Source organism: Meriones unguiculatus, chromosome 2, assembly GCF_030254825.1.
Source record: "Meriones unguiculatus strain TT.TT164.6M chromosome 2, Bangor_MerUng_6.1, whole genome shotgun sequence".
NCBI lineage: Eukaryota > Metazoa > Chordata > Mammalia > Rodentia > Muridae > Meriones > Meriones unguiculatus.
The window spans coordinates 160,315,967-160,331,280 of record NC_083350.1 but is presented as its reverse complement, the minus strand read 5'-3'; the positions used below and the strand labels follow the sequence as shown (position 1 = coordinate 160,331,280).

Sequence of the window (15,314 nt, the reverse complement as noted above, 5' to 3'; positions counted from 1 at the left end):
CTGATTGAGGTGGAACATCAGGATTGAGCACTGCAGTTCAGATCTTAAACAAACAAACAAACAAACAAACAAACAAAACTGTTTAGTAAATTCTAAATTCCACCTCATTCGTTTGAATTTGCAAATAATGAGCCATCAACAGATTTTCCAACCCTTTCTTTGTTTTTAGATAAGGAATACTATGAGATAAAAAATTAATTTATTAATTAAATGTTGGGTTGACAGGATGGCTTGTCATAGAAGCCTACTAGTCTGAGTTTGATCCTGGATCCAACAGTGGAAGGAGAGGTCTCCGAAAAGATGTCCTCCGTTCACGTATATGCCATGGCAAGTGCACAAAACAAACACACACACACAGTCCATTCATAAAATATTCATGTAAATACAGTGAAAATATTAATGATTGTGATGTTTAAATTTCATTTAAAATGTATGTTGGCCCTCAGAAAGATCAGCTAAGTTTTGGGGTAAAACTGCATTGGCCATAGACTGGTAGCATTATCTTTCTGGATGAAGGCTCACCACCCCTTATCCTAAACTGAAATCTTTGGAAGGTTTTATTGTTATCGGCATCGTAAGTATGTGCTGATTTATCTTGATTCTTTCTGAGGAAGCAATTGTTGCTGAGAGGAAGAAATGGTGGGGTGTGCCTTTAAAATGAGAAAGGCTTTTAAACTCACCTTTAAATATACATTTGAACTTCAGTTTTTCAGCAAGAATTTTAAAATCTGTTTTTAAAGACTAGATGAAAAGTCATTTTTAGGACGTATGTTTATGTATGTAAAGTATTTCTGGAAAGAAAAGCAGGACCCAGACAAAATAATTTAGGGTTGTATTTAGACTTCCAGATCAGAAGGGTCCACAAAAAGAATCGCGTGTCCCCTCGGGGTACAGACGACTGCCCCTGCCTGGCCCCTGGGTGCTTCTTGCTCTTCCAGCGGGGTGCCACTCATCATTATTCAGTTGCTATGGACAGTAAATGACCCTGACGTTGTTGCCAATCCACTCAGCAGACACATATTGTGCACTCTTTGCCGGATATTGATGGAGCAGAGGGCCAAGAAAGTATAAGTGAATAAAGGCACCTTAGTTCTGCCCTACGGGCTGGGACAAGAGGGAACGCAAATTGGTCCTTTCCTAGGGGAAGGCTGGATGAAACTAAACAGCCAGAGGCTGGGAGCGGCGCATCCCAGACTTTCCAGGCTCTGAGTCACTGAGCAGAAAGTAACCAGGGCACAGTGTGGTCCATAGTGAAGCGTTTGGGGGCAACCTTGGGGCAGTGAGGCCGTCAGGAAGCTTTCCTGCAAGAGGTTAAGCGTGGTGTTACCAGCTTTGGGGCTGTCTGCTTTAGTCTAGAGCCACTTTAAATGGTTTTTGGGAAAATTCAGATAGCAGGTGATGCCAGGTCGTCTAGGTGATAAACCAGAGAGGAGCCAGGGCATGAGGGCTACAGTTCCACAGCCTTGGTCCCCATAGGCTGGCATTGTTTTGAAAAGGTATGGAGCCTCCAGTAGGCTTACTGGAGGAATTGTGTCTCTAAGGGTGTGCCTTGAGTTTAATAGGCTGGCCCCATTCCCTGTCCATGTTAATGTCTCTTAATGAATGTGGAAGTGATAATGCCTAGCCACCTCATATTCCTGCCACCGACCTTCCTGCCATGATGTAGCCCCTCAAACTGCAAGCCAAATTAAACCCATCTTTCTTTTTTGTTTGCTTGTTTTGTTTTATTTCGTTTTCTCGTTTTTCAAGACAGGGTTTCTCCGTGTAGCCTTGGCTGTCCTAGACTGACTTTATAGACCAGGATGGCCTTGAACTCACAGAGATTTGCCTCCTCTTCCTCACTGAGTTCTGGGATTACAGACGTTTGCCACCATACCCAACTAAAACCATCTTTCTTAAAGTTGCTGTGTGCATACTTTGTCACAACAAAGAGAAAATAAAGGATATAGGAGTGAAACTGTTTCCACCCTGAGAGAAAATGACCTTGACATGTTGTGGGAAATAGGTTGAGAGTACTCAGTAAGCCTAAAGGGTTGCTGGTTAGGATTTGTTTGTTTGTTTGTTTTCAAGTTTACACAAACCTATATCCGGGAAGAGAGCATCTCAGTTGAAGAACTGCCTTCGTCAACTGACCCATGGCTTTGTGGGGCCCTTTCTTGATTGCTGAATGGCATGGGTTGGCCAGTGCACTGTGAGTGGTCCCGTCCGTGGACGTGAGAAAGGTTCCTAAACAAGCCAGGGAAGCATACCAGGGAAGGGCCTTCCTCCATGCTTCCTGCCCCATCTCCTGTTTGAGTTCTTTCCCTGACTTCCCTGGGTGACGGTTTGTGACTGGAGCCTGTAAGCCAAATACACCCTTTCCTCCCTGAGTCACTTTTGGTTATGGTGCTTATTACAGCAATAGAGAACTAACCAGAAAAGTGTTACAACCTCCAAAGGGATTTCCAGGTTAGAGACAAATCCCTTGTATTATTTTCAACAGTAAACCCAAAGACAGCATTGAAGCTTTGCCCAAAGACAGCATACTGACTTCTATCCCATGTGTTAGTTGGATCTACGGAGCTTGCTTGACTGATGGCCCTTGTGCATGCATGTTACGTAAGGTATGGCTCCAGATAGCAATTACTGCTGGTACCTCCTTCTCTCATCTCAGGAAACACAGTGAAATCGTGGACACCAATGCATACACCGAATAAATAGATAAATAGAATTATTTACCTTAGTCTGCGTTGCAGCTAGGTGAGCTCTGCGGCCTTGTCAAGGCTTTCTCCTCACCTCCACATTAGCAAAGCAGTTGTGGTTCAACCTGTCCTTCTTGAACTGAAAGTGTAGCACTGCCTGGAGCATCTTAACCTCTGCCCTGTGTTTAAAGCGCACTACAAAGGATGAAGAGAGATTCTGTCTCCCTTTAGGAATTTTCCACATTCTCACTGCACCCTTTGCACAGCTCCCCTGTGGTGAGGCCTGTGCATGATTCAGATATGACTTATCTGTCCCGTGCAGAGAGACTAAACATGTCTGTGAGGGATGATGTGCTGAGGAATGTTACCTGGATGGGGGCTGCGGGGAGCATGGTTTTCAGTTTTACTTTATCACCTTCTTCTGATTAATAGCCATGGCTACTGCCTGTTTTCTATGTTAGGTCTGTAGACATAACTGCAGCTCAAGATGCAGCATATACTCCAGGGCCGAATCAGGGAACTGAGTGGGCTTTGCCTACTTTGCTCTACATTGTAATGAGGATATATATGTCTATGACAGATTTACAAAGGTCTTCAGTTAGTATTGCTTTAAAAAAAAAAAAAAGAAAAAACCAAGTACTTGGCAGGGATGGTAGGGGAACAAAAGCTTCCCAAAGAGGCTCAGTGTCTTGTCAGTGTTCTATTGTTGGAAAGAGACACTGTGGTGGTTTGAATAGGCCCCTGTAGACTCATGGCTGAATGTTTGGCCTGTAAGAAGTGGCACTATCACAAGTTGTGGCCTTGTTGAAGTAGGCCTGGTCTTGCTGGAGGAAGGATGCTGTGGGAGAGGGCTTTGAGGTCTCAGCCAGTTCTCTTCCTGCTACCTGAGGATCAAGATATAGAACTCTCAGCTCCCTCTCCAGCACCATGTCTGCCTGCACATTGCCATGCTTCTCACCATGACAATAATGGACTAAACCTCTGAAACTGTAAGCCAGCCCCAATTTAATGTTTTCTTTTATAAAAGTTGCTGTGGTCATGGTGTCTCTTCACAGCAATGAAACCCTAACTAAGACAGACACCAAGACCACAGAAACTTTTATGGAAACCATTTAATTAGAGCTTGCTTAGTTTCAGGGGTTTAGTCCATTATTATCATGATAGGGAGTATGCCAGTAGGTTGGCAGACATGGGCTGGAGAAGTATCTGTGGGTTCTACATCCAGATCTGGAGGCAGCAAGAAGAGAAAGGGCCATTGGGCCTGGCTTGAACTTATGAAATCTCAAAGCTTGCCCACAGTGGCATACTTCTTCCAGTAAGGACACATCTCTTAAACCTTCTCAAATACTGACATTCCGTGATGACCAAGCATTGAAATGGAGGTGCCTGTGGGGGCCCTTCCCACTGAAACCACTGCACTCAGCAAAAGTCTTCCTTAGAAAAACTATTTGTTGGCACAGGCAAAGCAGTTGTCCCGGCTTTTGAATAGGTGTCTTTGCCTTCTGGATGGCTTTCCCCATTCATTCATCCCCTCCTTTTGATTCTGTAATATCCATTAAAATGTCCCAAGCACAAGGCTGGAGAGATGGCTCAGTGGTTAAGGACACTGGCTGCTTTTCCAGAGACCTGGGTTCAGTACCCAACACCCACATGACAGTTCATAACCATCAGTAACTCTAGTCCTAGGGAACCCAATGCCCTTTTCTGGCCTCTCTGTGTACCAGGCAGACAAGCGGTACATAAAAAGACATACATGCAGGCAATACACTCATACACATAAAATTTTTGAAAAGTTCCAAGACCATCTTAGTATGTTCTGATTGATGCCTGTAGCTCCCCAAAGCATCTGTAACTCATTTATATGCATAAGATTTTGATCCAGTAGCAACATTTAGAAATCCATTCGAATTTTAGAATTTATACAAAAATGAGAAATTTAAATATAACCACCAGCATTTTAGTTTTCATTTATATGTTCTGAAAAGACACAAAGATGCCAATACCTACTCTATTTCTTTCAATTTGTTCAACAAGAAGCTTGTTAGGTATAGTGTGGGTTTTTTTTTAATTGCTGTTGTTTGTTTTTATGTTATAGAAACTACTGTGTTGAAATCACCTCATATTTTAACTAAAGAGAATTCATTTGTTGGCTTTCTTATTTCCTACTGTATTAAAATAGAAGAATTGACAGTTCTTCCTGTCTTTATTCCCCCTCCACTTTTGACTGACTGTTCCATGTGACTGGCAGGATCCTGACTCTTTCTGTCTCGCTATTTGCAGCATAGTCACTATGCTACCCTCTCTCTCTTCTCTCCCTCTGTGTTCATCCCTGAACCACATGTTAAGCTATAAGGTGAAAGACTTGCTTGCTCTATGGTTCACAGGATGCATGTGAATGCACATGCAAACAACAGTGCTATCCTCCCCATCCCTCACCCCTATGCACGCCACCACCAGCATGTTTTATGACTGCACTCAGATGACTTTTTTCAGCTATATTTCTGATATGCATCTATCCATGAGACTAGGAAGATGGGAGGTAACATCACTGCATCATACAGCTTTTGCTTAGAAACCTAATTTGTGTGATACCAGAAATGTAGAGACTTAGAAAGATCGCTTGTTGGAGACACGTGACCCATCCTCCATGATAATTACAAAAGCGTTCTGAAGAGTAGCTGCTGCGCCTGGTTCAGTCATCTACTCAGAATAGTCATTTTCTGGCTTCTCTCCCATCCTTCACCTTTGCCCCTCCTCAGATGTGAGAAACGAAAGGAATGTGTCAGCTTGCCCTCCAGGTCTACTTGCGGGGGTTATAAGATAACACCTTCATCTGTACACACTGCATGTCCAAGTTGAAAGGATAGCTGTGCTGTAGGCAGACTTATCATCTTTGAACAAAAATAGGCAAACATTTCCAAGATTGGTTTCATATTACTTAAGAGGCCAGGGGAGCTAGATGTTTTTAAAGATGCCTGTCAGTTGAAGGAAGAAAAGAAACAAGTGTTTGCATTATGCTTTTTTTAATAAAACTAATGAATTTGCATGTATAACAGAGAAGGAAGGTTGCCTTTGGCTTTTCCTGTGGCCTTGTTTTATTACATATGCTGAGCATGGGATCCAGGGTTTTGTACATATTAGGCAAGTGCCCTCACTCAGTCCACTCACCACCACACACACACCCAGCCATACCCTGTGGCTTTCTGAGCCATTGTTTGAAGACTCACTTTGTGTTTGGGGAGTTCAATCTGATTCTATGAAATTTAACGTCACCCTTTAATGCTGCTAAGAAGCTGTGGTATAAGCTGAGCCGTGTGTTTGTAAGCGAACTCCTTTTGATACTTGAAAAGACAAATAAGTAGACCATTTCCTACACGCTCACTTGATTATTTTACCCTGGTTAATGGCTGCTTATACGCTCTCAATGGGGGAACTGTTTGCAGTTTCCTTCGAGGCTATATGTATTTCAAAAATAAGTATTTTTAAAGCATTCTCATAATTCATCTCAGTTTTCCCTAGTCATCTACTGCCCTTCAGACATCTGCATCTCTATCAAGAGTCAGGGGTTGATCATAGAGAGAATCTGATAGGAGATGCTTACATCCGTTCAAATTCATCACTAACACAGGGGGAAACAGAGTTCCTGAAGCAGGAACCATGGAACCCAAGTAGCACTACTCACATTCATGAGGACGGGTGCTAGCCTTAGTGTGAGATTATTTATTTAGTGAAACCTCAGTTTATACAGAGGATACCCAAAGCCCAATAAGTAACCAGAACCCAGCCCTGGTCTCCCTAAAGCATTAGGGAGGTTGTTTTCTACTAGGCTAGTTTGCAGAGTCTAGTCCTGCCAGTTGAAAGCAGACTCAAACATCATGAGTTCAATCCAAATCCAATGGACCAGAAGATACCATAAGGCAGAGGCCATCTCTCTGTCCCACAGTTGGGTCTTAGTGAGGAATGATAAAGATGAGCACTCAGGCCAAACTTTAAAAAGCAACCAAAGTGTTACATGTGTGTTTCATTTGATTGTATTTTTCTGGTTAAGCTTCAAAGGACACTTGGAAGCCATTTATATAACCTACATATGAGTTTACTGATGTAACTCAGTTGTATGGCACCTTTTTTGGCCCGCACAAGGCCCTGGTTCAGTCTCCAGCACCATGAAACACAACAACAGAGGTGTTTACATACATGAGAAACAAGCCAAGTCATGTGCCTTAAGATGAGATGTTAACCCTCACTCATAGGAAACATGGCGGTGCCGATACATGGATGCAAACTCTTGGGCGCCATCTTAGGGGTAGGTGACGTAAGAGATGGAAATAACAGCAGCGGTTTCTTCGTCCTTGTTAACAGAGCCTGCCTTCTACTTTGGGGAGCACCAGTACTCCGTGGATGAGAGTGCCGGCTACGTGGAGGTGCAGGTGTGGAGGACGGGCACCGACCTCTCCAGGCCTTCTAGTGTCACCGTGAGGTCCCGGAAAACAGAACCTCCTTCTGCCGATGGTGAGCAGTCTCCTACGTCAACCTTCTGTGGTGTCGTACAGCTTCCGGCTACCAAACACTTCACCTGAGTGAAACGTTCTTGATGGATTAGTTTTCCTGGAATTGTTGCTACAGAGTATGTAGATTCAGACTTTCCCATTTTAAGGAGAATTTAGGACCATAAAGCAGAGCCTAGGCTGTAATGTAAGACTCACGGGCTAAACTGTAATGCTCATATTTGCATGGCTTGATTCTCTACTCAGCAAACCTAACGTGGTTCTGACGTGCACAGGCGAGTGAGCGGTTATGCCTACCCTCACAGAATCTAATGGCATTTAAATCTTTCTGGGGTGGGCATCTTCGCTTGGCTACATCCTCATTTTAACAGCGTGTCCCTGTAAACACTTCAGATGCAGCAGGTTTCCCTTTACGCATTGTTATAAAATTGTCCTAGCGGGCAGAGTCCTGCTTCTTATTCCAGCTCTAAAGCACTGGTGATGAACTTAAGGACAAACGTGGGGCTGAAGTTTTTCTCTTCTTTTCTTTCAGCTGACTGACAATTCAGCTTCTCTCATATACACCCATTCATCCTGTGTGACTAACATGTAACTAGAGCAAGCACATACACATATCAGGCATGCCGCTCATCATTACACAGAGCAGGCAGGAGCTGATCCATTTTAAGTCATCCATAGGCCCCAAGGATTTTTGTCTGTTTGTTTTGTTTTTGTTTGCTTCTTTTTCAAAACATACTTAAAATATGAAATATGTCTTTGGAATCGAGGGCTGTTTTCACTGTCTAGAGGTTTGTTTTCACTGAGTGTGTGGCCAGAGGAACTTAGCATTAAAATCTGTTGCATTCTAACAAACAGGCCACAATAGGCCTTAGTAAAATTGTCACTCCAGAAACAGATATTTAAGTGATATGAGCAAGATTTAAATGTATCTATTTTATATGTAGTTTTTACCATGCATTTGATGGATATGCTGATTACTTTAGAACTGATTACTAAAGGACTATAACAAAGATGGAAGAGAGATAACACGGAATGCTAGAATGTGATTAAAATCCAGCCACTGGATATAAGGTTCACTCCATCTCAGATTCACTGTGTAGACACCAGGCTTTTCCACTTTGTCAATTAGATGTACTTCTCTGTAGGGTTTTACCGTTCTGTTTCTAAAACATAACTATAAACTCATCTGTATATAATTGGCTTCTTCTTTTTTTTAATTTAGTCCCCGTGTAAATAATGCATTCACTGTGGTTTTAGCTGGAACAGATTACGTGGGAATCAGTCGAAATTTAGATTTTGCACCTGGCGTCAACATGCAGACTGTCCGTGTTGTTATTCTGGATGACCTGGGAAGACCAGTGCTGGAGGGAATTGAGAAGTTTGAACTGGTACTTCGCATGCCTATGAACGCGGCCCTTGGCGAGCCCAGCAAGGCCACAGTGTCCATAAATGACTCCGTCTCAGACTGTGAGTGACTTTAAATTTTACAGTGATAAGAATGGATGTATAGTTGGCAGGTAGGATGGTAAGCTGTATATGCCTGTGTGTATTTGCTGACAGTGTAAAGGGCCTCACACCCTGTGGTTTAAACAACAGCAGCCCAGCAATAGCTTCTGCCTAAGTGAGGGTTAGAAGGGTTGGCTCCTTCTGAAGCCACAAGGGAAAGACAGCACAGGCCTCTCTCACTGACTTGTAAGTGGCCATCTTGTCCCTGAGCCTCTTCATTCATATCCCTCTTCAGACTCTGCATGACCGGTTCTCCCTTTGACATACTGGGCTGGAGTCCATCCTAATGACCTTTTAACGTGGTTATCTGCCCACTATCAGAGTACACAGGGTATAAGTTCAACACGTAAGACGTTGACATGGGAGATGCCATTCACCCTACACTGATACCCCAAGTCTTTTCTACTGCTCATTTTGATAGAATTGCACGGCCTTTAAAGAAAATCACTAGTCTTCTTATATCTAAAAGACCAATGTGATACTGTCATTGGTGTCTTGAATGATTCAAAAATCTCTACACTGCATGGGTAGAACTGTGTGGTACTTCATGAACTTTTGAGTACCCATGGTCTTTTTCTACTTCTTAACACTAAGGCATTTCTGTCACCCCACCCCGCCTCATATTTCTCCAATCAAATGGCAAATACACTTTTGTTGTGTGACACAAACCAAAGAGACCAAAGTAAGGATACCACCAGGGTCCTAACTGCTTGAACCTGTAAGTTCTATTGGGGTTCCTTACAGGAGCAGAAATGACCCAAAGACAGCTGCATCACCAAGGCCCACTCCTGCAAGGGTGACAGCTCACAAAGTTGGGAACCTGGAGCACACCGCACAGCCTGCAGGCAGCTCAACAGGCTGGAGAGTGTCTCCTGTAGCTAGTGAGGCTCTTCTCTGCCTTTTCCAGGCAGTTCAGCCAGTCTGACGGTGTCTCTACTGCTAAATATACCTGGAAAGTGTCAGGGGACGAAGGGGTGTTAGTGAACCTAATCAGTTTCAGGGACTTCCTGGAGCCTCTGAGTTGTTTACTCCCATAACTTAAGAAATTTCCATGTAGGATGTTTCACCTCCACTCAGACCACCCTGTTGTTTGATCTCCTTTTTAACACCCATTATTTTAGTGAGCTTCCCCCCCTCCCAAGGGAAGGAGATTTGTCTTGGAGAAAATTGCTACACAAACATTGTTTGTAGCAGGCCTCTCTAAATATCATCACTCACAACGGAATCTGGGAATTTTCCTATCATGACGATTCCAGTGGCGCTTGGAAGAAAGAAACCTGTTGTCAAGAATACTTGTGTATGACTGACCTAGCCGAGGTGTCACCCAAAGCTAACATGTACACGCACTCACCTGCTTTCCCCTACCATTCCTGCATAAAATGAACTTGTAATTACACGTGTAATGTTTAAGGTTCTTCATGTCAAGAAAATTTGAAAGCGTGTGATACCCATATCTGAAGGTTTCTGGTTTTATCTACATCTTAAGCTTTCCTTACATACACTTAGTCCACAAAAGAGGCCGATGAAAATTACAATGACAAGGAAATAAAAACGTTTACAGTGATTTCTCAAGGTCAGGATGTTGGCAAGTAACTGAGACCGAGTACTACTCTCCTCACTTATTGTCGCCTTCTCTACATCCGACTGTGACGTCTGAAATGCTGCTCTTAATACAGGACGTTTCTGCTCATTTTGACCCATGCATTTATTGTTCCCGCAGTGCCTAAAATGCAGTTCAAAGAAAGAGTGTACACTTGCAGTGAGAACGAAGGGCGCGTGGCTGCAATGGTCTACAGGAGCGGTGACGTCCAGCACGGATCTTCCGTGAGATGCTATACAAGGCAGGGGTCTGCGCAGGTGATGATGGACTTCGAAGAACGCCCAAACACCGATGTCTCCATTGTCACATTCCTCCCTGGTGTGTGTGAGCGTGAAGACGGTTTAAACCTTTTAGTGTATCTGTTTGTTGTGTGTATACGAGCATGGGGGAGGGGCGTGTACACACCACAGTTGACACATGAAGTCAAGTTGTAGGGCTTGGGAGTTCTCCCCTGCTAACCACGTGGAGCTGGAGGCTTGAACTCAGGCTATCAAGCATAGGGAGACAGTGCGTTAGGCCCTTGAAACTAAGTTAGTGTTGGAATGTTATTAGGCAAAATGTGTCTCACACTTTCAACGTACATCAGTGCCTTCAAGTCTTTCGCTACTTTGGCCTAATGGCTTAATTTTATGGAATATATTCTAATGAAAAGAAGCATAGATGTGTGGAAAGTTTTGCTCATGTTGGTGGAGCATTGAGAACAACCTAAGAGGTCAACGCTAAGGAATGTTTCTTACTGGTTCAACATCCGTCTGCTAGTATATCATATCGCCATTGAGGCTGGGGAAAGTTGGGGCAATAATAGTGGTCCCAGTTATTGGAGGCAGGAATCGGATTGGTTTTGTTCAATGATCTGTTCAACCAGCCAAAATTTAGTAACATGAAAAACTAGTGTAGTCATATTAACAACGGCCAGTCAGCAGTGATCTGTGGACTCAGTTTCCCACCACAGTTCTGGGAACTCATGCACAAAATGGGCATTTCCTTCTTTTCCTTTGCTCTCTGAGACGAATGCTAGACATTACAGAAACCCTTTGAAAACATGGGGCTGTGTTCAACTAGTCACATATGCAGCAAATATTTATTCGGGGCTTATTGTGAGCAGCATTCTTTGCACTGGCAGAGTGGGGGAAACAATACCCCCCTCTTCTACTTTGTTCTAGTTGTTGGCATAACCTTCTAGCGTGTATCACTGTGCTTTGCTCCAGGTGAGACGGAGAAGCCATGTGTCCTTGAACTGATGGACGATGATCTGTTTGAGGATGTGGAAGAGCTGCGCTTGGTCCTCGGCACACCACGGAGCAGCTCTGCCTTTGGGGCGGCAGTCGGCGAACAGAATGAGACTCTGATAAAGATCCAGGATGAAGCTGACAGTAAGACCTCACTGGTTTCCTAACAGTGGTTCCAGGACCCCCGAGTTCCCAGGTGGCTCAGAAAAGTGCTCCCTCTTTCTTAGTAGGATCTGCAAAGGACGGAGACATAAGTGGGGAACAAAACAGATCCTCGAAACTTAGATCCCCAAATTTAGGGGCTAGTGAGATGCTCAGTAGGTAAAGCGCTTGCCAGAAAAGAGTTTAGGAGAAGAGTTTAGGTCCCCAGCAGCCACATAAGAGCTGGGCAGGTGTGGAAGCCTGCCAGTGATGCCCTACTCTACTTTGGAGGCAGAGGGTGGGTCACTGAGGCAAGCTGGCTAGCTACACTAGTCAAACTAGCAAACTCCAGGTGAAATGAAAGACTGTCTCAGAAAATAAAGCGGGGAGAAATGGAAGAAGACAGCGAACATCATGTCCAGGCCCCAACGTGCACACACTGCACACGTGAGAAACACTGGTGCAGCACTTGCCTAACTGAAAGAGCCTGAGTTCAGGCCCAACACTGACAGAGCTGCCTGGTGAGGCTCTACGCACGATGAAGCACAAGCTTCCTTCCATACCTGTCCCTACATACGCCTTTATGTGTACCCAATCCTGGGCCAGGGCTTTCCCCTCCATGCCCCTCCTCAGTGGCCTGCTCTGGTAAGATCTATGGGACAAAGAGACAACTCACGGGGCATGAGCTCACTGTGGGCCACTGTTTTCCAGGAAGGATCTGAGCTCCACTGAACACTTCTTCTGAACTCACGCTACTATTGAGGCAATAGAGAAAAGCCAAGGGTGTAACAATAATAAAAGTCCCCTATGTGAAAGGAGACAGAAATGGAGAAAAAATGTCCACCCCCATCACCTTTGACCAGCAACTTTAACTTGTCTGTGTTTTCCTCACTCTTAGAAGCTGTTATCAAATTTGGAGAAACCAAATTTAGTGTCACTGAACCCAGCGAACCAGGAGAGTCAGTGGTTGTGAAAATTCCAGTGATCCGCCAAGGAGACACTTCAAAGGTTTCCATCGTGAGAGTCCACACCAAGGATGGCTCAGCCACCTCTGGAGAGGACTATCACCCCGTGTCGGAAGGTATGGGTCCTCCAGGGTCTGCCCACCAGCTGGATCATGGAGCTGGGAACTTGAGGCGTGAAAAGAAATGAGCTCTTTAAACTACCTTCAGAAATATAAAGAGCAAAATCACTAGAATTTTCTCTTAGGGGAATTTTGAGAATTGCTGTGTGTGTTTTGAGCCTGTGGACCATCCGTGAGTTCTACTTCCATTCATGGTCAGGCATTACAGCATACATTGGCTGTGAATTTGAACAGCTTCAGCCAAGTGCTGAAGTTAGCTTCATGCTGGCAGGGAACAGAGAAAAGGTAATAAAATACAAGCCACATCAGCACCTGTCATTTCTTCCATGTGCAAGTTTGGGGACCATCCCGTCATTTACTTTTATGAGCTGGTAATGCAAACAGACACTCCTCTCTTTCTCTCTCCTTGTTATTTGCTGACAGCATAAGCATAAACATAAATTCTGCTTATCAGGAACTAACTGTTCCTGCTTTTCTAACTCTTACCCTCAGAGGCCATTAGTTCTTGTCAATCACAACTTTCTGAGCTTCACCTTGATTTTGTGACTCACTAACAAAATGTTAAAAAGTGACAGATGGGAGTTATCAAATCAGTAAAAAAAAAAAAAAATCAATGTGACAGAAACGTAACAGCTTCTACAAAGGAGCTTAATTTCCTTTGCATAAACAATCAGTGTTATTCCCAGACTTTGAAGTACATATATATGATTCCAAACTCATGAAAGTAAAACCGTTTTGCTACCAAATTACAAAGGCTAAAGTCAGCCTTTTCTGTGACAAACAGATTTTATATGAAAGAAAAACTTTCTAAATATCTGCTGTGTAACCTTTTAACAGAAATTGTTTAGCTTAGAAATAAAATTTTTTTTTAGTGAACAGAGCAAAATTATTAATATGTAGTGAACTAGTAAATGACGCCAAATAAAGTTAAACAATGCTGAATCCAAGTAGGTGCCAAGTAACCCCTAAATAGCAGCTTACTGCTCATAAGAAAATCTGGTAGATTTTTCCATGTAGCATGTTTTAATTTTTTATTTTATGATCTAAATTGGGGTCGTGCCTGCTCAAATAGGAAAAGCATTACCATAAAAGCTGAACTCCTGCTCTGTGAAAGGAAATGACAGAGTAAGGCAAATGTGACGAGAAACTTAAATCTCATCGGGAAAATGCACGTCAGGAAGCAGTCATCGAGTTGCATACAGTGACGTGCTTTTAAACTTCTTAGACATTTGGTTTGTATAACTCGGGGGTTTGTCAAGACTTGAATGCTTACAGAGCCAGGTCTACTGATGGAAGTGAGTGAAGCTGGCAAAAAGGAGGCTGGAATGTGGGTCAGCCAGAAAGTCCACTGTGGAGAAAGGCCCCCAGGAGCCTCATGCTGACAGAACTGTGCACGAAGGCACAACACAACTCAAGAGTCTGTGTTTTCCTGTGAAATTTTCACAATATTTCTAGAGTAGGAAAGTAATTTAAAAAAAAAAAAAAGTCGTACCACACAGACCAAACCAAATTATTTTATAGGGTTGCACTTGCAATACCAAATATACACAACAAAATATGCTTTTAAAAATTATAAGCCAATTACTAGGTAAAAAATAATTAGCTATTACCATTTTCCTGTGTTTCTGTTGGGGCCAAAGGGAAAAAAAATTCCCTGGCTGTTGAAGTCTAAGAGTAAAATAAGGCTAATAGTGGTGGTGGGGATAGTTGTATCCAGAATTAGAAGGAAATTTTTATTGCATTGATTAATAGATGGATTAAATTTTTTCCTTTATAATTGGTAATATAAACTTTTATAGTATGAAAGTGTGTAGGATGTACATCAGAGATTCAGTGTTCTGCATTAAGGAATTGATAATTTCATGGCCGCGGGCACATCAGGAAAGAGCTCTGTCTCTGCCAGTGGGAATGACGGTGTTCTTCTGTCTTCACATTTCTTCTTTGGAAGCAGTTTCTCCGTAACACCTACAAACCAGCTTCTCCAGCAGCAGCAGTAAGGTCTGCTACTCAGACTTCAACAAAGCCCGACAGTCCTAGGTAAAGATAGGTGGTTAGCGAAGTGGTTGGGTTACATCTTTCATGACGGTGTAGCAGTCCTTCCTGTGTGGGGAAACAGTGAGAGAGAAAACAGTGCCATTTGCTTACGACCACATTTCAGTATCTAAGAACAGGGAAAATAAGTGCCTTTGAAATATAATTTCGTAATGCACTTAAAACGATTCAAATCCAGCCTCTCTGTGTGTCTAACACCCTCTAGCACTCAGCTGCTCCTATCCATGATCCTGCTTACAGTCACTGGGGTTCATTAGCTTAGGGAATCTGGGCCCTAAAGAAGTTTGTCTGTTTGCAGCCTGATATGAAACTATTTACTGCCCTGTCACTGAGCAGTTCCCAAACTGTGGGTCAACAGATCAATCAGTAAGTCAGGATTAGGATTTTCCTTTGGATAGAACAGAGAAGAATAGAATAGTAGAGAATATTAGAGTGAGAACTGGGGAGATGGCTCAGCAGGGAAGAGCGTTTACTCTCCAGTCACAAGACTTCAGCTCAGAACCCAACACCTGCCCC

The 15,314-nt window shown here is 43.4% G+C and overlaps 1 protein-coding gene across 1 annotated transcript in view; it reads left to right on the top strand.

Moving 5' to 3' along the window:
• Window positions 1–15,314, top strand: part of Frem2 (FRAS1 related extracellular matrix 2) — a 127,194-nt gene that overhangs the window by 86,648 nt on the left and 25,232 nt on the right. The window contains exons 7-11 of the mRNA XM_021652359.2: window positions 7,041–7,190; window positions 8,444–8,653; window positions 10,413–10,610; window positions 11,501–11,665; window positions 12,561–12,743. Coding sequence (XP_021508034.1) covers window positions 7,041–7,190; window positions 8,444–8,653; window positions 10,413–10,610; window positions 11,501–11,665; window positions 12,561–12,743 — 906 coding nt within the window. The remainder of the gene's footprint in view (window positions 1–7,040; window positions 7,191–8,443; window positions 8,654–10,412; window positions 10,611–11,500; window positions 11,666–12,560; window positions 12,744–15,314) is intronic.